The 23,974-nt window shown below is 50.1% G+C and overlaps 1 protein-coding gene across 1 annotated transcript in view; it reads left to right on the top strand.

Annotated features, from left to right (window-relative positions):
• LOC104495356 (membrane-associated phosphatidylinositol transfer protein 2-like) overlaps nucleotides 1-23,974 on the top strand; it is a gene marked incomplete at its 3' end in the record, with an annotated part of 60,880 nt that overhangs the window by 29,504 nt on the left and 7,402 nt on the right. Inside the window, exons 7-17 of the mRNA XM_010138315.1 lie at nucleotides 721-825; nucleotides 1,691-1,761; nucleotides 4,591-4,835; nucleotides 5,311-5,500; nucleotides 6,188-6,307; nucleotides 6,669-6,880; nucleotides 11,413-11,588; nucleotides 11,977-12,147; nucleotides 14,736-14,885; nucleotides 19,861-20,025; nucleotides 23,833-23,974. The exon at nucleotides 23,833-23,974 is cut by the window's right edge and continues 2 nt beyond it. Of these exons, the coding sequence (XP_010136617.1) occupies nucleotides 721-825; nucleotides 1,691-1,761; nucleotides 4,591-4,835; nucleotides 5,311-5,500; nucleotides 6,188-6,307; nucleotides 6,669-6,880; nucleotides 11,413-11,588; nucleotides 11,977-12,147; nucleotides 14,736-14,885; nucleotides 19,861-20,025; nucleotides 23,833-23,974 (1,747 nt within the window). The remainder of the gene's footprint in view (nucleotides 1-720; nucleotides 826-1,690; nucleotides 1,762-4,590; nucleotides 4,836-5,310; nucleotides 5,501-6,187; nucleotides 6,308-6,668; nucleotides 6,881-11,412; nucleotides 11,589-11,976; nucleotides 12,148-14,735; nucleotides 14,886-19,860; nucleotides 20,026-23,832) is intronic.

The raw sequence follows: 23,974 nt of genomic DNA, 5'->3' as shown, positions 1-23,974 counted from the left end.
TTCCCTATGGCTGGATACCGCTGTGGGGGGGTTTATAGGGTCTCTCCTTTATGTGTCTCTTGCTTGTAATTACACTTCTAGGTACGTAATGTTTTGGGGACCCTTATTCTTTATCAACTGTAGTCGACCTGAGCCAGGGGGTTCAGAACATACTGAAGCAGGAGGGATGTGGCAGACACATGCACTCGGTGTGATCAAACAAGTCTCATCTCCTGAGGAAAACAGGCTAAAGATAGGCCGGGGAGTTCACGTTTCCTTTGTTACTCATGCCCCTTCAAGTACTCAGTCCTGCAAACAGCGATCTTGTCACTGCTTCCCCCAAAGACATCCCACAGCTCCGGGAGGATCCCAGTGGCAAACGCTGCTTTGACCTCTCCTGCCCTGGAGCATTCTGGCTGCTTTAGCATCCTCAGAAAGTACGGCAAGAAAAGCACGAAACGTGGGACCTGAAATGGGAGCGTTAAAAATCCATGTTATTTTTTCCATGCTTTAGGAGTTTGGTTTGTTAAAAATGAGCAACTAAAACATTTTGTGTACTTTTCAAAATGTGCTTTAGTTTCTGAATAACAAAAGCTGGTCAAGTATCATGTTTTATTATGACTTAAGCCATCCCAATGTTTGTAAGATTACATAGAGTTATGGGCCTTTTTATTTAAAATTCTGCTCTGTGCTCTTGTCTGTTTCCATGTTTGTGACTCTCCAAAAATCCATTTTTTAAAGAGGACTTGTCTGACAATGAGGAAATGTTCCCGAAAGAAATAACCAAATGGAGTTCCAACGATCTGATGGATAAAATTGAAACCCCCGAATGCGATGATGTCCAGGGTAATTCTTTTTAAGTAAAAACTGCATGTGATATTTTACAGTATTTCCAGGCAATCATTACAGCACATTCTGAAAAAGGTAAAACTTGTTATCCTCCTCTCACAAAAGCATAAGCTGAGACAGAGCATCAAAATGACTGCCCAGTGCTGCCGAAAAAGAATTGCCCAGTGGGAGCTGGGATTGCTCTTGATTCTCCTATTTTCTGCCTTGGTTAGGCTCCTTTGTGCGGCAGCCCGGATTCTCTCCTATAATGATAAAATATTCCAGTTCTGTCTCAAATCACTTGAATTTCTCCTGACTCTTCTTTCCTCTCGCTCCATCCTTTGTTCTTGCCTGTGTCTGCCTCGGGTTTGTTTTCTGCACATCGTTACGGAATTTTGACAGGAAGCTGGTTCCCCAGCCAGACCGATCCGTGTCGCAGCACGGTGGAGGATGACACTTAGGCTTTCTGCTACAAAGTTGGTCTGTGTAGGCACAGATGTACGAACACATCAGATCTCTGCTCCCCCAGCACGGCTCAAGCAATTCATTTATTTCCCACGAACCAGGCATTTCTGACAATCGCGCGGGGTTTTCCCATTGTTGCCACCCTTAATAAAGCAACAAAACCGGATCGCTGTAATGGGAGAGGGGCTCACCGATGTCCTCAGCGCCTACCGGGGCGATGAGAAACTGCTGGAAAATAAGTGACCCAGCATTGCCCGGGGTTCTCAGGTGGGAGGATGGGAGAGAGCAATTTGATGAAGTAATTAAGGAGATGTGAGGCAGAAGAGGCTGAGAGGCTCTGGCACAAACTGCCTTGTTGGAAGAGTGTCTTTGTCAAACAGCATCTTACAGCGCTGATGTCTTAAACTTCATCCTACAGGTGACTTGTATCACGAGACGTCGGCAGAGTACCACGTTGGCTCCAGCGTGGAGAGGCTCAGCATCATCGAAGTAAGTGCTTCGGTTTCTCGTAATGAGAGCCCTTGTTGCTGGAATCTGTCCCTGTGGGGTAAATGGGGTAAACGGCTCCCTTGGCTGTGAGTGATGTCTCTGGGTCGCTGTGAGCCGCACCAGCGTGCTGCGTGCTTCATGGCTGGGTTTAAGGGATTATTTCACCCGCCTTCTTTTTTTTTTTAATATCCTATAGAAAATGCTCTGTAGTTTGCAGGCAGCATCAGGTATCCTGCTGGAAGAACCCACCACTGCTGCAGGGGTGACAGCAGCCTAAGGCACTGCTGGGTAACACAGAGCCATCTTGCTGATGCCCAGGGAGCCAGTGCGGATGTGGGAGCTGGAGAGCCGCGTTCCTGCAGCTCCAGGGTGCTGGCTGTGGTGGTCCAAGTGACGCAGCTCAGCTGCAGACCGCTGCTCAGGGTCTTGTTTGGAAACCAGTTATAGCATAACCTGTGTGAGCACTCTGGATAAAATAATAAATAAATAACAGCTCGCCCGCCCACCCCTGGCTTTCTCGACTTGCATGTAGAGGCTTTTGGATTTAGCGTCCCAGTGAGATAGTGCGTCTTGGAGTGGCTGTGCTCCTCCTTCCTTCCCTTAAAGCATCTGCCCGTCTGTGCTGCAGAGATGTCGTAGCTGCTTGCGGAGTGCTTAAGTTACGTCGTGGTCTGTCAAAGACCACGAGCATGGGTTTGGTATTACTGTGTGCCAGGCTGTAAATCATGGTGGCTTGGCTTTTTTGTAATAGTCTGAGAGCTCAAGCGCCATGGGGAGAGTGGGGACTGGTGATGGGGGCAGCTCTAGCTGCCTCAAGATAAGCAAGTCACAGCTCTGAAATTTCTATGAGAGCTCAGGATGGTGTGGAGAGCTTGCTGTGTTCATCAGAGGGCTGTAGAAACTCAACTCCCTCCTGTTCCTGCCTTCATGTTGGAAAAAGAACTGACTTCAAAGTGAGATGAAAAAGACAGTTATTTGTAGTTGTTCACAACCAGCCTACAAAAACAGTAGGAAATTCTTAGCCACCACTGCAGTGGTTTGCAGCGTAAGAGCCTCCATCACCAAAAGGTAGTTCAGGAATCAGGCGTCTTAAGAGACTCCAGGTCTTGCAAGGAAGTCCTAAATAGCCACCTCCACCCCTAAACTAATCAGCAGCTGCTTGCCTGTTCTCCACTTCCTTCAAGAGCAGAGGCTGATGAACCAAAAGGGAAAGGTGTCTCCAAATGACTGCTGATAAACTTCTGGATAACGTGAGCTCGGTGACTCGTGTTGTTTTCCAAATGAGCACATAAAACATGTCTGAAAGCAGAAGTAGTGCTGGGGTGCTCCGAGCTCTCCTCCCATCCTCCAGCCAGGCAAAAGCTCACTTGCAGGCACTGTAAACTGATTCAGAGAGGGTTTAAAGAGCAGGCGTTAATACAGTGTAATGGTACTGAATAATTAAAGGCCATTGTTACGCAGAAGATGTGGAAAATCTTTTCATACAGGCTTGGGTGAGAATTTTAATGCTTCTGGTGGGCTGCGTATTAAGACACGCTTTACCGTTAGCTGGTAAAAATGTAAGCTAGTTGTTTGGTTGCTGCTGTGTGTGCCTGGGCATGCTTTCCCCCCAGCAGTCAGGGACTCAGACTCTGCTCAAAGGACAACAGGTGACTAAAGACACTAAAATTAGAAGAATTTGCTAAATGGAAGATACTGCTGCCCTTCACCCCTTCCACACCTCCTCCCAGTGGCTATTTCTCTGCCTCATCAGGGAGCTGCCCAGGAGGTTCTCAAATGCTGCCTCAGCTAGCCCAGGGGATGAGGCACAGGAGGGGACATCAGCACCTGCTTTCACATATCTCGATGGGGTGGGAGATTTGGGTCCCTATGGGAGCCATAAACGCTGAAAGCTCCTGGTAGCTCATAGGTGTTACAAGTAGTTCCCGCTCTGTCGTGTTCTAATGTGCAACCAGTACAAATGGATGCTCTTGTAGCTGCTGCTGGGGCGTCCGGATCGGGCTGATAGCTGTTCTGGCAGGGCACTCAGGAGCTCAGGCACAATTCCCTCCTTCCCCCACGCTACCGCCTGTCTGTCTGGGCGACGAATTGGTTCAACAGAATAAGGAAATGACCTGGACAGCCACAGTAAAATCCTTGCAGCAGTCTCCCAGCCACGTTAGTCAGTCCTTGGGTCGCAGGGTCTTGAGGTTTTTTCTTTTCAGTTCCTCTTTTGCAACAGCACAGGCAAATCTGAAGTTGTATTTATAACCTCTGTCGCAGGCAATGACTGATCTCTTCCTACAGCCTCTTTCCCCAGGAGCTTGTCACTTGCTGACCTGTTTGATCTCCCTTGTAGATTTTGCTGGATGTGTTTAACTGTCAACTGCCGCAGCCGAGCTGAGCACCCTACAGAAAGCAACACCCACCTTGTATTTCTCTGGTTTTCCACCCTAACGTTTCACTCTCGGGTAGCTTTGCAAAGCAAACTTGGCTGAGCTCTTTCAGTCTCTCTTTTGAAAGTCTCCACGCTTCTGGTCCTTCTGTGGTCCCTTCTCTCGCTGCAATTGTCTCTGTGTATGGATGTCCCAAACAGACCTCAGCCTTCTGGGAGGGGGCTTGCCAAGGCCCTGTAGCACGGCGAATATTGTTTCTGCTGGAAATACCTTGCTGCACCGGTGGTTGGTTGCCTCGTCCCTGACTGGACTTGGTGTGGATAGTGTGTCTATTGTACGCACCGTGTGTGGGCTTGGGGAAGTAAAAGGTGATAAAATTGGCATAGAATGCACTCAGACCAAGTAAAAGCTCTTTGCAAAATAAGCCTTTTTACCTGCTCTCCTTCATTGCCAGGACGAATCAGTGCAGCCATTAATGCAGCCAAGTAAAATCCATGTCCTCCTCCTGGTACTCCATGGAGGGAATATCCTGGACTCAGGAAGCGGTGACCAGAGCTCTAAGCAAGGGGACGTCAACACCATCACGACAGTGTTTGACACGGTGATGCGGGTACATTACCCAGCTGCTCTTGGACACATTGCCATCAGGCTAGTCCCCTGCCCAGCCATCTGCTCCGAAGCATTTTCCCTGGTGTCCAGGTAAGTTGATGTGACTTCGTCATGGAGAGACACAGAAAACTTCACTCTTGGTTTCTGTTATTTTTATTTGCTTCCCTGAAATTTTCTGCATGTAGTATTGAAAGCTCTGACCACGCTTTGAGAATGCACTTACTAGTATACCAGCAAGGCATTCAATCTCGATTTCATACTTCGCAGTAAATACATGCAGCAGGAGTTCTGAGATTGATTTATTCTAATTAATCCAATAAATACTAAGGCTTTAATTCCTTGTCTGAGGGTTGTTCTGTCAGTGTAAGTGTGTTGTCCTTGAAGATTTACGTTTGATGGGAGGGAAAGATCTATTAAGCTCTCACCCATTCACAGGGGAATAAATGGCCTTTCTATCTTGAGGCTGTTTTTTAATGAACCACAGTGCTGACTGTACTCTCTGCAAATGGTGTTCCCCACCCTGTGTGTCAGGCTGAATATTTCTAATGTTTCTTGCTCTATCCAGCCTCAGCCCATATAGTTATGACGAAGGTTGCCTGTCCAACAGCCAGGATCACATTCCCCTTGCTGCCCTCCCTCTGCTAGCAACATCGTCCCCGCAGTACCAAGAAGCGGTAGCCACAGTCATCGTCAGAGCCAACCAGGCCTACAGCGAGTTCATCCGATCCCAGGAGGGCATGTCATTCAACGGCCAGGTGAGCCACAAGGAAAGGAGGAGCACGTGAAGCAACTTCCTTCTGAAGCTCTCTTTTCCACCGTCCTCTCAGGAGGGATGGAAACATGACACTGTTGAGCCGCAGTAAGAAAGTGTTGTCCTTCCATTTCTTCCTTTCTGAGGGAGAGAGAGATGATTGCTTATTTTCTTTCTGGAACCTTTGGGATTCAAAGCAAAGTCTGAGTTTGGGTTCAGAAAAGAAGCTACAAGGCTATGAAGTTAATCAGTCTTCAGCATGACACACCTTTCCAAATCAGGAATACTACCTTTGATACTAAACACGATCGCTGCGCCCCTTGCAAACCCAGGCTGTTTAAGCATTCCCGTCTTTAAAGGACCCTCAGCAGCTCACGCTGGAGTTGTTCCAGAAGTGGGTTTCTCTTTTGAGACTGTGCAGCTGCTGCACCTTGCAAGAGACCGTGACTGAGCCTCACACCTCTGGGAGCAAAGGGACTCTCCAGCCCCACGAGGTTTGAGCTGTTGGATTCGCTGTCGCGCTGCGCTGCTGCAGCGTGATTTATCCACCTCGAGCCTCTTCCCAGCCAGCATCTGCCCGGGACGCGGACAGCCCGGTGTAATCAGCACTCTGTTTAGCTGCCACCTCTGAACTGAAGGCAAGGGGCTTTTTGTTTTTTCTCCTCCACCATGTTTTTGTTGCCTTTTTCAGGTCTGCTTGGTAGGGGACTGCGTTGGAGGAATCCTGGGATTTGACGCCTTATGCTACAGCAATCAGACTGTGTCCGAAAGCCAGAACAGCAGTCGGCGAGGAAGCGTTGTGAGTGTCCAGGTAATGCTGGCTCCCAGTGCCTGTTGGGAATGGGCCCGCTGGCCACAGCGCCTCCGTGACCCCTGGTTTTGGTAAGGTTCTTTTCGTGAACCAACAAAGACTCTATTCCTCACCGACAGCAAACGTCTCTTAAGGTGCCTGTGGGTTTCAGTTTGGGTGGGACTGCTCTGAACAGGGATGCTTCACCCTCTGGTGTGCAGCATCACCCTCACCCTTACGAAGTGCCTTGGTCTGAGATACAGTATTGCCCTCAACTGGTTCTTGGGGTAGATGAGGAAGAGAGGACGGAAGGAGAAGGTTATCCTGTGAGCGTTCCGGTTTTAGCTGTTAGAGTGCAAAATCTGTACATTTCAAATCCCAGGATACCGACCTCCTGTCTCCTGGAATAACGGTGAACAACAGCTATTGTTCCAGTGGCTCTAATCTGGAAGCCAGCAAACACCTCAGCAGGAGCAACATTGATATTCCCCGCAGCAACGGAGAAGATCCAAAGAAGCAGCTGCCACGGAAAAGGAGTGATTCATCAACCTATGAACTGGACACAATAAAGCAGCATCAGGCCTTTCTTTCCAGGTAAGGACTTGAAGGAGCGGAAGCAGCAATATTCTGGAGCTGGGATCGGTGCATCTGTGAAACATGAGTGTTGCTTTGTCATCCTGCGATAAGCAAGGTGGAAGAAAGCGTCTCGTTTAGATCGGAGGGATATAGATTTCAGTGCGTTATATATGGAAAAAAACCCCATCAGCTCTCTTGCTGAGTGGCAGAGAGAGAATCTAGCTGCTCCGGCACAACTGGTACAATGGCAGAAGCCTTTTTTCCTGTTGCTTGACAGCCGAGGCAGTCAGGTGACTTACGGCTTTCTTGCTGTGCCCCGAGTGCAGGTTGGAGGTTGTAAAGCAAGTGGAGAAATTGTGCAAGAGAAGGCAGGGAAGCAGAACTGGGCATCTTTCATTTCAAACATCTCTGAAAGCTGACTGGGTTTGCTGCCTGTTCTTGGGAAAGGTGGCGTGAGCCGAGCATCCTTTGATTTTGGCCTAGTTCAGTTGCGAGGTTGAACTGTGGTGCCTTTCCTGTCTCAGGAGCAGGTTTCTCCTGTCACGGTGGGAGAATGGTCTGGATGAGCTGCTTGACTGGTGCATGGCGCAGCCTCGAACTGCACGTGAGGATTGTTCTGTCTGTGTGACTGTTTGGCAAAGCAGCCCAAGCACCCTGCATGGAGCAGGGCCAGGGGACGCATTCTGTCCCCTGCCAGGGCTGCTCCCTTGCACCAAGGTCGTGTTTCACGTTTGTTACTCCCTCCTGAAGCCGCCAATATCCCATTCAGATGGACTTTCAGAAACGTATCCGTTAGCATAACGGACGAAATTTTCATAGCAATCTTTCCACTGCTGATTCAGGGACTACTTCTATAAACCCAGAGGCTTTTTCTGACTGAACCATCTTCAGCCGGTGGAACTGGGCAGCCCAGACCTCTTCCTCCTGCACACCTGGAGGAACGGCAACATCTCTTAATACCTGTTCCCCCACGTCCCAGGTACTGGGGAGCAACGTCCCCCCACCGGCAAACACCATTATCTGCCTTGCAGCTGTGTCCAAAGCTGTTCCTTTTGCCCTGTGCCGGCCTGAAGGTTTGTCCTGCGCTTCTGCCCCTCCTTTGCTACTCGCAATCATTGCCACAGCCCGGGGACTCCTGTTGTCCTGCCACGTAAAAGATTCATAGGAGAGAGCGAGCATCAAAGCGGCTGTTGTTGGCGCGCAGGGAAGCTGTATTCAGAAGGACAGCTGCATTTACGACGACGACAATAAGCTGCTCGGCTGTTTCCAGCAGGTTAATAAAAGGCAATCAGTCTCTTGTTCTTACCTTATCAAAACAGCCTCCTGTATTAGAGGAGAAAATATGAGTCATGGAAAAATGTGCTCTTTCTCCTCCTTGTTATTGACCTCGGGGGCACAGACTCCGCTGGGAAAGCAGGCTGGCATCTCGGTGCAGTTTCACACCTAGTTTAGAACGAGGGCTGGGCCTGATGTGGGTAATGAATTGCACAGTTTGTCATTTCAGATGGCTTTGTCCCCGTCCCTCCTGCTCCATCTCCGAGGGAGACCCTGGGTGAAAAATGAGTCTCTTCCCACAGCTCAAGAGCAAGATTCCCATAGGGAAAGGGGCAGGTTGCAGCTGCTGTGAGCTGCCTCCACTCCCTGGTGCAGGGGGTACTGAGAGCAGTGATTCCCCTCCCGCATGACTGCGGGGCGTCATCCCCGGCCCTGGACCTTGTGCTGACAGCCATCACTGCTGAGCAGCGCGGTCATCGGCGGAATGCCCCTTTGTCCTCTCTAGCACCCAGCAATGATTTTCCCGTTCAAAAACCAAGCCCTGATGTGACGCAGCTTCGTGCAGGAGGTTGGCAGATAGGAGCCGAGTGTTCCCGACGGGCTCAGCAGACGGGCAGCCTGGCACACGGGGGCCTTTCTGTCCGTGCCGATTGCAGCTTGTGCCAAAGACACTCATTTCTATTCACGTATCAGACCTTCCCGCTTCTCTGGGATAATGCCCAGCAAGCCAGAGCAGCATCTGGAGGTTACAATCACACATTTATTTTTAAATTCAGTCCTTCTGCACAACTACATTATTTCTGGCTGTGCTGTACTTGTATTATTGTAAATGAGTTGATTTGCTTCTGAAATCCATAAGCTCTTGTTTAATTAACGCACACGGTACATCTGCTGCTTTTTAAAGGGAGAACAGGGCGCTGTTGGTTGGTTGGAGCATGACGGATTCAGAGTTCCCCTTGGCTCTCGTTTCTTTTGATGGCTCCAAAGACTATCAAGTTCCCAGTAAAAGGAGAGAAGCTGTCCAAATTGCTGAGCAATATGAGTGCTTGTGTTCTCTTCCACTCCCCACGAAGAAACGCCATGGGAAGATGGGTGGAACACACCATAAAACCCTTGCCCCTGTCCTGCCTTAACACATCTGTCGTCAGGGCGGTCTTTCCTTTGGTGCCTTCGTTCGAATCACGTTGCCATTGCTCCGTCTTTGGCAAAACTGAGCGTGTCCTAAATAACTTTGTATTCCTTACGCACTGCAAAGTTAAGGCACTGCAGCCTCGTCAGCTAAAGAATTGTCTCTTCACTGAAGGTGGCTTGTTTTAAAACGTGTTTCAGCGTTTCATGTCTTGGCAATGTGATCTCAGGGAAGCTCGTTCACATCACAGGAACGGGAATGTGCTCATTTTAGCTGTCACTGCTGTAACCTCCTGCTCCTCTGGCTTTTGTCGTCAGTGTTTTGACTTGCAGCGATAGGTGTGTCTGGCGTAAGTAAGCTTGTCGTTTCTGGAGAGAGTAGTGCCACGCGTGTGCGCACTGCTAGAGAATACGTGACAGTGCAGCGTGAGAAGGGAGTTTTTTAACACCCTCAGGGAGTGGCGTTCAGCAGAGGTGCTGTCTCTGCCACGATGATTATTTACCAAAGCAGGAAAACAAAGTGCAAGTGAAATCCCTTTTTTCTTCTCGAATGTGTGAGCATTTGCAGCTGCTCGTTTATTGAATGGCTGTCTCGGAGGAGTGTGTGAGTGACTGCTCCGGTGCTACAGATGGTGGGGAGCGAGCAGCCCTAGTTCCACGAGCGCAGCAGTGCTGGGACGTCGCTGCCCAGCCAGGCAGCCAGCACACTGCCTTCAGAAGTGCCTTTGATCAGCAAGTGCTGTTGCATGCAGAGACACGGCAAGTGCTGGTGACCACCTGGGATTTTGACTTGAGGTCACAGAGCTGGCAAGAAACTGTTGCATTTGCATCATTCCTGACTCCAGGCCAATAAACCTTTTATCCAGCCCAACCGTTGGGGTGTTTGTTTATCCTGTGTATTTTATAGAACTTCTTCAGATGCTTTTTAAAGTGTTTGCAAACACCCTGTTAAGTCACTGCTGGTGTTCTGTCTTCAGCTCTTCGCTTCTATTTATAACAGTGATAACCTGGCAAGGCTGCCATCTGAATCTGTAGAACCTGGAGAGCAAAAGAAATGGGTGGTAACAGCAGAACCAGCTTATTAGTGCTACACAGCTGCTGTTTTGCTGCCTAATCCCAGGTTTAGACTGCAGAGAGGTACCTCTTCTCAACATAGGGGTGGATTTGTGGCATTTTCATGTAAGAATGCCTGCTGCTTCTTCCTCAGTGTCCGAAAGATACGTGAATTTAAATCTGTGTTAACCCTGTGTATTGCCCAGCCCGCGCTGCGCACGGGCTGCATTTCGCAAACAGATTGCACTCCTGAAAGAGCAGGGGAGGGAGTTATACGTGTTTTATGTCGTACTCTTTTTAAGTACAGGTACCACGAGTTGTTGGGCTGAGGTTGAGAGCTAGTTTGGTAGTAACTCGACAGATGTGGCCTCATGGGCAGAAGAGAAGCGGGAGCATCCTGGATACATGATGAATACAATGTGCCCATGGCCACTGAGTTAACTACCCCAATTCCCATTCCCAGCGGGTGCCGTCCGCGTGGTGGAGGCTGTGGTGCAGCCCTGGTGCACGCAGATATTAGAAACCCTCTCACAGATTTTGACTTTATTTTTCTCTTCACCATTTGTCTTTTTCCTTTTCAATCCTGTAACATTTGTCCAACTACTTCCACAAGGAAGAAATGGGCAAGCACAGCTTTCCAAAATGTTTGAGAACGAGGGGATGGAAGGAACTCAAATGCTGACAAGCACAAGGCACAGCAGAAACATCTGTAATGCAGCGAATCTCTGTAGAACTGCCTCTCTAGTCATTTTGTCTTGCTGATTATTTTATCTTGCAAATTACTACCCTCCTAGCAGCAACCGAGATCTTGACTCCTCAAAGAAAAAGCATTTTGAGGAGATAGGAGTGTGTAGATGAACCCAGCTGAGGTTGCTTTTGTACAGTCTACATTATGCCAACATAATGGGGTCGCTGACTGGGGGGACGTTGTGCTGGCCAGTAAAACCACAGCACTGGGGCATGGTGGGTTGATTGGCACAGTTCCTTCACTGAAGAGAGAGAACTGACACTCACTGTCAATCACTCATCCAGCCTCCAGTTATGAGAACACAGCATGAATAAGATTTTGAATTTCTTTTCTGTTCTTGTCCCAGTTTACATTCTAGTGTTCTGAGAAATGACCCGGGATCCAGGCGATCTAGTAGCTCTACTATGTTGGATGGAGGAAATATTGGGAAGTTTGAATTTGAGATCACTGACTTCTTCCTCTTTGGTTCTCCCTTGGGTCTGGTTCTTGCACTGCGAAAAACTGTCATTCCAGCTCTTGACAGTAAGTCCTGCTGTAATCTGCTGAGCGAGTGAGCTCAGTGGAAGCACCTCCTGCCACCAATGTAGTCATGAGACAAACTAGTAAAACCCAAGCATTTATATGTAACATTTATAGCACCGTAAGGAAGCAGATCACTGTGTGCTCTAGCCAGTACCGATTATACAACTTATTTGCAATGTGCTCCTGAACATTAAAAATAGTGGCCAATTCCCGAGTCTGTAAATACTGTAATAAATTGTTTCAATTGGCTGAACTGGAAGATGAGGGAGATGATAAATCCTTAGCACTTTTTTTAACCCAACAGTTGTCGGTTTTACAGACAAATATTTACAATATTCTAACAAATAACCTTCTGATGCTTGAGGGGTGTTTCTCTTCATCTGTTTAGTCTTTCAGCTCAGACCGGCTTGTCAGCAGGTCTATAACCTGTTCCACCCTGCAGACCCATCTGCGTCACGCCTCGAGCCCCTTTTGGAGAGGAAGTTCTACCTTTTGCCTCCCTTTAACATTCCCCGTTACCAGAGGTTCCCGCTGGGTGATGGCAACTCTGCTGTTCTGGGTAAGTCCCTTTAGATCCATATTCACTGCCTGAAGGGTTATAGCCACACTTTACATGAAATTATCAAAGCAATTGGGAGTGACACGAAAGAGAATTGGCCCTGTGCTGTTAGTCTTATTCCCAATTTGCTGGAAAAGTAGTGTTCTTGTAACGAAATCAGTGCCTCGTGACCCGTGTGCCCTTTATTTGTCACACAGAGGCCATCAGCTGCTGAGAGTCACGCTGTGGAGGTCCCTGTTTTACACCCACGCTGGTGCTTGTGACTGGGCCTGAACAAAACATGATTAACTTGGCGGAGTTCAGGACTTTAATGCTTGAAGGGCCAGTGCAGACTGGAAGGAGCAGAGTCAACAGTGAGATAGAGATGATTTACTTGGTTTTTTTCATGGGACAGGCTACAGCAGGTCAGAAGGCTGGTGACACCGCCTCACCCTTGCTACCCTGCCAGTAAGATACTGTATCTTCCTCAGATTCCTCTGCCTTCTGCCTTCTGCCTTCACTTGCTCCACCCCCATGGCAGCAGCGACGGAGTCTAGGATGCGTGCACGCCCTTTTGTCTTACTGGGTTGCACTGGGAACAGCTGTGTCCTGCCCAAGCCCTGCCTCAGCTCCCATTACACCAGTAGCAGCTGATCCAATAAGATAAACTGTATTTCCTCCCATCTTCACCTCGGTGCCTAGACTCCTGTGGTCTGTCACCATCAGAGTGCAGGCTGTCATTGCAAGGAGCTCTCAGAGAAGCTCACCACTGTGCAGCACTAAGTTTGACCTTTCTGCTTCCCCTCAAGCTTTGGTTCCCTGCATGGTCAGGGCTTTGAGGCAAGAAGAACCGTAATTTTCCCCTTCCTAGAGGTGGTTAGTCAATGGCTACTTAAAGTCAGCATTGCAGCTAAGAGTTGTTGCTATAAAACCAGACGTACAGCACACAAAACCAGAGCAGAATATCAAAGCCACCGGCTAGAAAGATTGGGCTTTGGCTGTTGTTTTTTTCCCAGAGCTCCGGTAGCTTTCCACTTAATTAATATTTGAATCGTGCAGGACTAAATGAAGAGGAATGTGTTTCAGGAGCTGAATAATTCTGGTGATGCTGCATCATCTTAAAACTGAAAGTCCAAAGCAGTGGTCTCCTATGTATCAGCATCTTTAAAGATTGTATTGTAATTGCTGAGTCTGGAGGAGTGATTTGCTAAATGGGCATAAACTAAACCCCGTGTTTAATGAGGTGAAGAAAATACTTTCTGCGGGCCCCACTCACTTGTCGAATTTAGCAAGGATCTTGCTGCCACACTTCTTAAAAATGGATCCACCCACAATTACATTTGGACCCAGTCCCCCAGCTCAAGGAATCTGCAGCAACTTGAAAAGCAATTTGCTTTTTGGGTGTATTCTAGGTATCAGCTGCAAGCAGCTGCTTAAATAAAATCCTAAACATCTTTCTTCTTCCTCTTAAGCACAGTTCAAATCCCCTGTTCCACTGAAGCCAGAGGTAGGAGCCCTGTTGCCACTGAGCAGCCCGTGTTCTGGTTATTGTTCCGCACAAAGACGGGGATCCTGTGAGCTTGCTGTGCCTCCCCGGACCTCGGAGCTCGCGGTGTTTCGAGACACTTGCTATGTAGTGGGAGGAGTCAAACAGCAATTAGCTCAACTGTGAGAGGGGGAGAGTGATTTTGAAGCCCTCTCCACGTTTGAGCCTAGTTATTTTAAGAGATGCTGCTCTGCCTTGATGAATAAGACTGACAAAAAGTCATCTTTGAATTGTCTCATGTAAGACAAAGCCTCGTCCTTTGCGTATCGTAACGGAACAGGCTATTCCTCCCCGTGAGAGTCCAAATGCCAGCGTTGCGATTTACACGTTACCCAGAAGGACTGTTCTAACCGCGATTGGCAAAGTCACCCCTGAAGCTAGTGTTCACTGCAGGGCGCTCCAGAAGAGTTAATTGCTGCTCTAATTAAGCTATATGATTTGGTGAGCACGTAAAATTCAGGTGCTCAGCTGTAATTAGTTATGTACAAAACCGTCTGTAATGCTACTTGTGCAGATTTCCGCAGGCAGACAGCAAGCTTTTTTTCCAGGCCACGATTCAGAAAGCCTCTTAGACGGCTTTTTTTTTTTTTTTGATGTTTTCCCATCTGCACTAAATGTCGGGGCCCTGTTTCATTACAACCAACTTGCGGAGTGAAATCAAACTCACCTCCCTGCTTACCCCTGTGCTTTGCACGGTGTAGCCTGTGAGTCTGGATTTCGGTTAATCTCCCCTTACAGCGTGGTGTTTCCCTTCAGAGTACAAAGGACCTGCTGAGTGCTCGTGGGCTGGGCTCACCGCAGAGCTGGTTAAGAGGTCTCCCTTCCGTGGCTGAAGTGCCATCGTTGTGCTCCCCTCTGCTCCCAGCTTAATCTCTGGGTGTGGGTCTATCTGGGAAGTCACCCGTGTTTTGTTTCTTTCACTCTATTTGAAGGTTGTCTTTTCATGGAAGACTCGTAGTTGAAGTGCTCAGTTGTAACTGTTTGTACGTTAACACTTTGTGGCCGCATGTCTGTTGTTCTTTGTCCTTCTGTTTTGTTTTTTTTTTTCCCCATCTGCTTCTAGTTGAGACAATCCAGAACAATCCCATCCTCCTCATGGAAAGTAGCCCTCTGGGTGCTCTCCAGCACCAGGACAGCTTCATGGAAACAAGTATCCCCGTTCCCGTACTGAATTGGCAAGATGTTTCCAATAAAAGTGCTGGTTTTGTGGAGTGTGTGTAACCTACACTTTTGTTTTGTCTATGGTGTTGGGTACTCGGGGTGCTTTTTGGAGATCACACTGTTGCCTCCTGGAGTTGAAATCTTCATGCTGTGTCTCAGGCTGTGCCACGTGAAATAACCACTTGGGATCGTGCTTGGGTCTGGGAGACCCACCATGAAAAGAACGAGCTGGGATGACAAACTGTCCTGTTCTGGTGTTGATGCTGGAAGGGGAGATTGCTGGCGTGCGTTTACTGTTGTCCATCTGTGATGGCTGTGCTGCTGGAAGGAGCTTTGGCACAGAACGACTGGAGTGCCTGGGTGGCCCTGCTCAGGCGCAGGATCCCCTGGGAAAGGGTCGGTTGTCTGCAGTGTGTGACTGCCAGCAGCCAGCCACGCCGCACCGTGGCCCAAAGTCTAATTAACGTCTGTGTCAGACCCAGATATTGTCCATTTGAGTATCCCCTGTTTGGACACTTGTGGCTCCGCTGAATACAGCGACTGAGGCTTTCAGACCCCAAGGTGGCTATACGTGTTGGCTTTTGGAAATGAATTTCTTGACTTCTGCCTTAAAAGCAAAGTTTGATGCCTTTGTTTTGCTTATTTTCCATCATAAATGCTGCATGGCCTCATTTATTCTGGTTGTGGCTGACGCTACGTCTGCGATTTTAATGAGACTTGACTTTGTCTTCGTGTTTTCTTCCCCATGTGTCTTGCCCGTTCTCGCCCCTTTGTCGGTGTTCCGCGCTGAGAGCTTGGTTCTGCTGCCGTGTTGTCTTTAACAAGCTGACGATGCTGTCGATGAGCAATCCAGTACATTATGTGGTCATACAGGATGGCAACACTGCGGACTGTTGCAGAGAGCCTCCCTCTTTGTTTTTCGAAGGTGCAGATCATTTTTAGCACGTTGCCTGTGCTGTGGTGTTCTGTACAAAGCAGAGGGTGCTATTAACTGATCGCTCTGGAGGTCTCTGGTGAAATGCCATTTAGCTGTCATCTGATATTTCCAGCTGTCAGGCTGGAGTTTTTAGAAGCGTCTCCGCTCTTCACTTTGCATGTCAGGAGCACAGTGTGGCCAAGCAGTGCTTGGCTTGACTGTAGCAAGTGCTGAAACCCAGTTCAGCCGCTGGACTGCGGGAAACATCCAGAATCATAAAAACATACCGCAGAAATCTGTGTTGCTCCTGATCTCAGGGCAGCGAGTGCGGAGAGCCCAGCGCTGACCAGTGACTCCAGTGCAAGCAGGGTCTGGCCTGTGCTGAGCACCTGGCTGGCTTTTCTATTTTTTTTATTTTTATTGAACTTGACATATTTTTGATTGCTTTCAGTATTTCCCACTTGGTGCCACGGCTCAGCCTGCAAATAGCACGTACTGAAATCTGCCACGCAGGTGCCCCCAGAACTTGATGCAGTGCCGGCAGTGCGTTAGGAGGATGGCCCGGTGCCATTCGCTTCGTGGGAAACGGTTAGTAAGAACATTGACAAACGAGGCCACAGACGAAAAGACACAGCACTGAAATTAGTATTGAAGACCCAGAGGTAGGGGAAAAAATGAAATTGGTTTTGTTTCTTACAGAACCAATTTCTTACACTTTCTGGAAGTGCAGTTAAATCGCAGTTCATTGCACTGGCCTGACACGCTGCAGGTTGAGCAGCAGCAGGTCCTTTGCTGGGAGAGAGGGTGCTCAGGGCGCCGCTCAGGCCAGGTCTTCTCCTCCTGAAGGTTCCTCGTTCCGATAGTCTGCCCTCAGACGCGGTGTGTACATTGTACTCTTCAGCCAGCGCAGTAAACCGGGGACACCTCTGCCCTTACCCAGCGACAGAGAGGAACAGCAAATCTTGATGGAAGTCTTGCTGCTGCTGGGCTGGGTCCAGCCATCCAGCTTCACCCTGGGCTCCAAGTCTTCGCCTGAAGAACCTCCCTGAGACTGTCAGGACCCAAGTTGTGGCTGGGGATGTCACCTCTGCAGTGCAGAAGCCTTTAGACTGCTCCCTTTAGGAGCAGGAGCATGTGCTGGGGTCAGTCTGTGCTGCCGTGGCAGCATGTCTGTGTCCCCCCCAGCTCACTGCACTCCCCAAGAAAGCCCCCTTGGTTTCAAAACCTCAAGAGCAGTGCTGCACAAGAGACTGGGTGCAAAAAATGCACACAGAGTTTAGGAAATACATTGTTAGGGGGTTGTTTTTTCTGCAAGTCAGGTCTGGGGTTTCATCTGGAAGTCGTTGTCTCTGCAGCTCTGGGGTCGAGGAAACTTGGCTGAAGGGGCAGTGATGATAAAACGGGTTTTCTGCCCACGCTTCCTGCCCTGCCTTTTCTTGGCCCTCGTTTTTCTTAGAAACTGTCCTTTTTCAGGGACAGAGGGTGCGTAGCTTGGGAAAGGGGAGAAGCACAGGAGCAACTCGAGTGGGCTGGAGCAGGGGAGCGCTGCTGTCGGGTGGCACTTCACCCCCCGCAGAGCAGGCTCCTGCCAGCAACGCAGGCAATACTAAACCGCACAGCACAGGAATGCGAAAACAGTTTAGGCTTTTATAGGGGTGAAAATTACTCCTCTGGTGACAGGCGCTAGGATGGTGTTGGGAGGGCTGTTGAGGTTGTGTGGGTTTGCTTCAAACGTGCTGTATTCAAAAATCCCCAGTCAGGCCCAAGAAAGTGAGATTGGCTAAAAAGAGTGAGCCCGAAATACCAATGTTTGTTCTTTTATTCACCTTTTGCTTTCTGGGCTCTCCAAGGAGATAAAATTCAGGCAGAGCTAAGGGAAGACATGCCAGCGGAGCCATGATCAACCCCGGTACCTGGCCCAGCCTTTTCTCCTAGGTAGCATTGCGGTAACACTCTTCAGCGTGTCTTCCAGCTGCTTCCGAATTCAAGCCACAGTTCACTATTTAAGGGAGAGGAAGATGTTCAGGCTTCACTGGTAGGTGCTAGTTAAACCTGAACCTGGCATTTTTCCTAGTGCAGACAAAGCCAAACCTCTCCTTGCAGCAGAGCAAGCCCAGGGAAGGGGATGGTCGTCATCGATGTTACAGCCGTGTTGTGGCGCCCCTTTGATGTGACACAAGCGCAGAAGGATCTCACAGTCTGTACAGACAAGGGAGAGGAGAGGAAGGGGGAAGAGATAGGGGAAGGGGAAGTATCTGGGGAAGAGATGAGAGGGTTGTCCCAGGTCATGCAGTAATGGGAACGGGACCTCTTACCCTTGAGACTTCTGTAAGGTTGAATGCAGCTCTTGGCTTGGCACGTGTTCTGCAAGTACAGCCTCTGCTTGAATAGTCTCCTCTTGCGTGTGCTGGTGCTTTCTGCGGTAAGAAAACCATACTGGCCCAGTGGGGCTGGCTGGGATGTGGGTACTGGTAACAGCCTTGACAGCCAGCAGCTCAGCGTGAGGCAAAAAGAGGAGGGAAGTGCTGAGAAAGTGATGCTGGTAATAGCCTTTCAGGCACAACGTGGGCAGTGTGCGCGGCTCATCATCAGGTCAGGCTCCCGCTAAGGCTCAGATCTCGCAGTCCATGAAGCTTTTACACAGAGCAGCTTGTGGCCTGATTTTCCCTGCAGAGAAGAGAATTCTTTTACCAACACTTAGCTACACATTTTCTGCTTCATACAGTCCCTTTCCCTCCACTGCAGCAGCTTTTGCCTGGACACCGACACTGCTGCTGTGAACCGAGAGACTGGAGGAAGCAAACCAGTAGCCCCAAGCCAAACTGACCGATGTTAAATGAAACCAGTTGCCAAAGCAATGCCTTGTGTCAGCTGCATACTGGGATTAAATCCAGGGACATCGAAAGCGGCTGAAATAAGTGGAGGATGTTGGTGTGTGGGAGTAACGTACTCACGTTCCCTGTGGCGTCTTCTGCCTGGCCGGGCACGACCCTGTGCCCTGTCTGATACCTGGGAGTTAAGTTCAGGTGCTGCCTCTCGGGTACAGCAGAGATGGGCAACGTTCAAGCGGTAGCGAGTAGCTTTGCTTTTGCATGTTGCTGTCCTACTGGTGCTGCCTGCCGTGGAGGACTGGTACTGGCGCTGCAAACCCTCCGCAGTGCGGGGCCTCGTGGCTTCCGCAGAGGGGAGGATGCTCTTACCACTGTTACAGGAGAAAAATTTTCTCATGACTTCTAGCACCTCTCAGTTTGCCAGTCCGGAACGTTTTAAGTCCATTGTCCTCCAGCACGTGTATAAGGTCCATGTGAGCATGACTTCAAATCCTCCTCCTCTGCATTGATGTACTGAAGGGTTAGGCCACACTTGGTAAACCTCAGGTTGGGATCTAAAAAATCCAGACTTGCACGTCGCACAGAAGTAGCTCTGTTTCCACAGAGACTGAGCGCTCCCCGATCCGCCAGCACCGATGGGAGATGTAAGTGCTCAGCACCAGACCCCTTCCTTTCGATAGCCCTTACTTTAGTTTAACGAGTGTTGGCTGTATCCGTTAGCGATAAAATACGAGTTCAAATTCAGTCCCTGCCAGGCATGAAGATGTTTTCTTGATTTTTTTTTTTTTTTGCATTAATGCTTCTATCTCAGAGATGTTCATTTAAGTCTAAATGTTTCAAGAAAACAAATATCCCCATTGTAAGGTTGTTTTTTATGTCCTCCTTACCTTATTTTGTCTCGATGCGAATATATAAAGTCGGTATATTCACATCTGGGTGTATGACACATGCTTCTGTAATTGCTGCTTGAATAAGTCTGCCTGGATTTTTCTTTGGGGTTTTGGATTTGGTTTTTTTGAGCTGCTTATTTTGCTGCTTCTCAATCAAAGACTGCTCCTCCAGCCCCGTGTCTCTTTGCCTGCTGTGGTGTTTGCTTTCTTTCCCAACTGGAGCTCTGATTAAATGGTTTTTGTTGTTTTGGGTTTATTTTCCATTCCAATCAGTTCTGAAAGGTTTTTGCACCTACCAGCCTTGTTTGCCTCCTTCCTCCCCTCGAGTTCATCTTGCCCAGCCTCTGTCTGTTGGTCTAATATTTTGATTTCCCTGTTTCAACTTTGTAGCCGATGTTGTTCAGTCTCATGGTGCCGTCTTCATGGAAAGCGCGTCCCTGTCCACCCCCATTTCAGCCCCTCAGTTCAGGGGCTTCCGGAGAGCCAGTGAGATCAGCATTGCCAGCCAGGTCTCAGGAATGGCAGACAGTTACACTGCTTCCAACATAGCCAACAGTAAGTGTTTCACCCCCTCCGAGACCTCTGCTCGCTGCCGCACCGCTCTCGGCGCCACGCACCGGGCCGGAGCCGCCCAGCTTCTGTCTGTCTGTCTGGGGTTTTACTTTCCGCTAACAACAAAAAGTTGGAACGATTCCGCCTTCGCCCAGTTTTGCCGTAGCCAGTGCCACGTGCTGTCGCATCCTCTGGAGGAACCGCTGACATACTCGATTATGACACAGGGGCCACCGCTGCGTGTGGGATCGTGCTGGTGATAAATGGTTGGACAAACCATAACGGTTGCTAGTTCTGAGCATCGCTTGGCTGCTGTGTGCGGTGAGGGCTCACCCAAGGGATGAGGTGTGGGAACTGGTAGGGATCGGCGCTGCCAGATCGCAGTGCAGGATGTGGCGTGATGCAGATCGTGGTGCACAGCCCTCTGCAGTGCTGAAAGGGAAGAACAGATTTGGGCTGGTTATTTATGATTTTTGCTTTAGAAATTCAGCTGTTCTGCAGCCCACGGGGCAGCTCAGGGAGGCAGCCGGTTATGACCCATATGCCTGAGCTGAATGAGGAATAAAGGGATTTTTCATTTACTCCTTTTCCCAAGACCTATATAACTTCCCAGGTAACACAGCGGAGAGCAACAGCCTTTGTTAACGGTTCAGCCTGTTCTTTATTTCAGCTGAGGTGTGAGATTAACAGTCTGTGTCCTCAGGGGCCTCTCGTACTGAAAAAGGCTGAGAACCAAACAAATTAAAAAAAAAAAATTCAAACCAAAAAAACCACAAAAAAACCAGCAAACAAAAAAACCCCTTCAGCCCAAACTCTTGTCCCAGAAGGTGGCAAAAATTTAAAGATACTCCGTTAGACTACAGGGCTACGAATTCCTGACTGCATAACTAATTGCTGAGGCTAATAACACTCCCCGAGGCACGCGGTAGTTGCTGAAGGTCTGGGGGTGCTGGTCAGGGGCGGCTGTAACTTCTTGCCCTGTGTGAGGCACCACTCGGCAGCGGGATTAAACTACCTGCGCTCTGACAAACGAGGTGTGTCACCCCAGAGCGCATCCGAGAGCTGGCGCCACGGTCCCCGTGTGGCGCCTTCTTACGCTTGTCCCGGTACGAGGTCTTGCCCAGCGCTTGCTGAACATCAGCCTGTTGGGGCAGGAGGCTGCTGGGGGGACGGTGTTTGTTTTGTGCTGGTTTCGCACCCGCGGAGAGCCGCCGAGGACGGGCAGCGGGGAGCGGTGGTTGTTCGTTACCGAGTGTTTACGCCAGGGTGATGCCGAAAGGCCCGCGGGACGTGACGGCGGGGTCAGGCCCACACAACGCTTGCCTCCCTTTGCTTTCCCCGCGCTCTCCCCGGTTGTTCAGCTTCTGGTTTGTGTAATTTATTCCTCCACGCGCTTCACAGCCACCAAAACCTGTTTCTGAGATCGGATGGGGAGGGGCCGGCCCCGGCACGGGCTGCGCGTGCACCCGGATGCCCTGCGCAGCCCCAAGGGCTGTCGCAGCCCCTTCCTTCACCTCTCGAGTGCCGACGCGTCCTCTGAGCCCTGGCCCTGGCTTTGCAGCGCTCGCCCTTGTCAGCGCGGTGGCATCGAGGGTTGGGTGTGCTCTGCCCTTCTCCCGCAGCGAGAGCCCGAGGAAGTCCGGAGGGCACCTCCAGACCACGGCTCCCTCCCGGGAGCCCTCCCTAGGGCGCAGCCACCCTTGTGCTCTGAACTGCAGGAGGATGAAGCCAGTGTTGCCTGCAGCATGTGTGTGCCGTAATAATAAGTGTGATTTCTGCTTTTTTTTAATTTTATTTTTCCTTTTAGAAACCAAACACCACCTTAATCATTGTAGAGGGTTTAGCCTTCTGTCCCAACTTGCCCTCCCTCACAAATCCCCTACCCAAACCACGTCCAAGAGACGTAGGCAGCATAAACACGAAATCCCTTCGAAGGGAGGAAAGCTCAAAGGGCCGTGGAGTCAGGCTGCAGGCTGTGCTCTTCGGATTCCCGACCTGGACATCAAGACAGGTACTCTGGAGAGATCCACTCCGGTCCACCTCCTCTCTCGTTCAGTAGTCACAGAACTTCACAGCAACTCTATGCACTTTCGCTGAGGCTCTTCCAATTTCTGATTGCATTTTAACAAGCATTTCCGTCACTTTACCCCGAAGATCAATCGCCACACAGCTAACAACTTGGCAAGAGCAGGAGTTCTTCTGGGCAGGCTGCGGGAACAGCGCTTCTGCCTCCACCACCGTCTCTTGAGCATGGAAGAGTAAATCCTCTCTGCTTCCTACAAAGAGTCTGAGATTACCCAAGCTGGCGGCTCGCGTGAGAAATGAAAGGACGGGACGGGACCAGGAGCTGCCAGTTTGGATGACAGGGAGTCAGAACTGGCTGCGAGGAGGTGCCTCTGTGCTCTGGAACAGCCATGGTGATCCTCAACGCCCTCCTCCGCCTTCCCATGGCTCTTCAGAAAAGCAAGGGCCGTAAGGATGAGGGTAGCCTGCGTGCTCAGCACAGCCAGGGCTGGGCCGTGGGGGTGTGCTGATGCCGTAACCCTCTGCACGGTGCTTTGGTGGGAGGTTTACGCAGGTCTCTGGAAGGAGCCGGTGGGTTCGTTCCTTCAGTTCAGCACCTGTGCTCATCACCAGTTAGATTTCCTGTAACAAGAGGAGTTTGTTGGGTTGTACCTTAAACCTGGCAGCTTTCCTGGAAGTCCGTAAAAAGGGAACATTGTCACAGAGAAAAAAGAGGCTTGAGAAAGCCCTTGTCAAAGCCCCAGCTTACAACCTGCATGCACACACAGCTCCTCCTCTTGCTCTCTTGATCTGATCCATCTTCTCTTTCCACGGCTGCTTTTCCAGGCCAGAGCGCATGGGGGCTGAGGACTCTCCGCTGCTGGGAGAGCAGCCCGCGCCTTCGGGGTCTGAGGCTTTGGGCTGGGACGAGCTCGTTGCTAGGAACTTGGAAAGGATGTGTGTGTGGGCAGAGGTCAGGGCGGCATCGAAGTGTGGTGGCGTCCCATGGGTGAACGGTGGCTGTCGGACGCTTGTGGGGGGTGTTTTGACTCCCCAAGGGAGAAATTCCTCTGTGTTGCCTGTAACCTTGCCTGCACCAGATCCCAGTGTATTTTCAGTGCCCCGTGCAATGAAGTCCCAGCACTCCCAGGTACTTTTCTTGCTGGCCACTGCAGCAGCTGTGCTCCCAGAGAGGCTGGGCTGGACGTCTCAGTTGCCTGCCACGTGGTAGCCTGGGAGGGCAGCAAGGACTTGTTGGGGACTGCCAACCCCGGCAGTATGTGCTGTATACCCTGCCTTGTGGTGCCTTGTAGCATCTCGCGTGAGCTCCTAGTATTCAGGTCCTCTTTAGAGTGGCCAATACCTGGATGCTATTCCTTGGTGGAAGCTAAAGGGGTTGGAAGCAGGGCCAGAGATGGCCTGGGCACATATATGCTGGGCAAAGCACGCGCATCCTTCCTCCCACAGCTCCAGGGAGATGCATTTCTGTCTCATGTTTTAGCATGTGGATTCCCAGGCTCATTGCACGTGAGCCTTGGACCCTTCCCTGGAGTCTGGATGAACAGTCAGTTGATACCTGCCCACTAGTGCCTTCTATTTGCTTAAACAAAGCAGAGCTCAAGTCCTGGTGCCCTTGTATGTCCTTCCCTTGGTTTGAGCAAACGCTGAGCCCTGGGTCGGTTGCGACCAGCCAGGGAGCACCTTCCTGGTGTACCTGGAGCGAAGATCCAGAGCCTTAAAATACCATTTGGGAATGGAAACTGCGCATGCATGGGAACCCCCTTTGAACAAGTCTTTTGCTTCTAGTCGCTGCCAGATGGTGGGGAACCAAACGGATCGACTATGCTCTCTACTGTCCTGATGCTCTGACAGCTTTCCCAACGGTCGCTTTGCCACACCTCTTCCATGCGAGCTACTGGGAGTCCACAGACGTTGTCTCCTTCCTGCT

The sequence above is a fragment of the Buceros rhinoceros genome, unplaced genomic scaffold, assembly GCF_000710305.1.
Source record: "Buceros rhinoceros silvestris isolate BGI_N320 unplaced genomic scaffold, ASM71030v1 scaffold2146, whole genome shotgun sequence".
Lineage (NCBI taxonomy): Eukaryota > Metazoa > Chordata > Aves > Bucerotiformes > Bucerotidae > Buceros > Buceros rhinoceros.
This window is presented reverse-complemented; position numbering and strand designations above follow the sequence as displayed.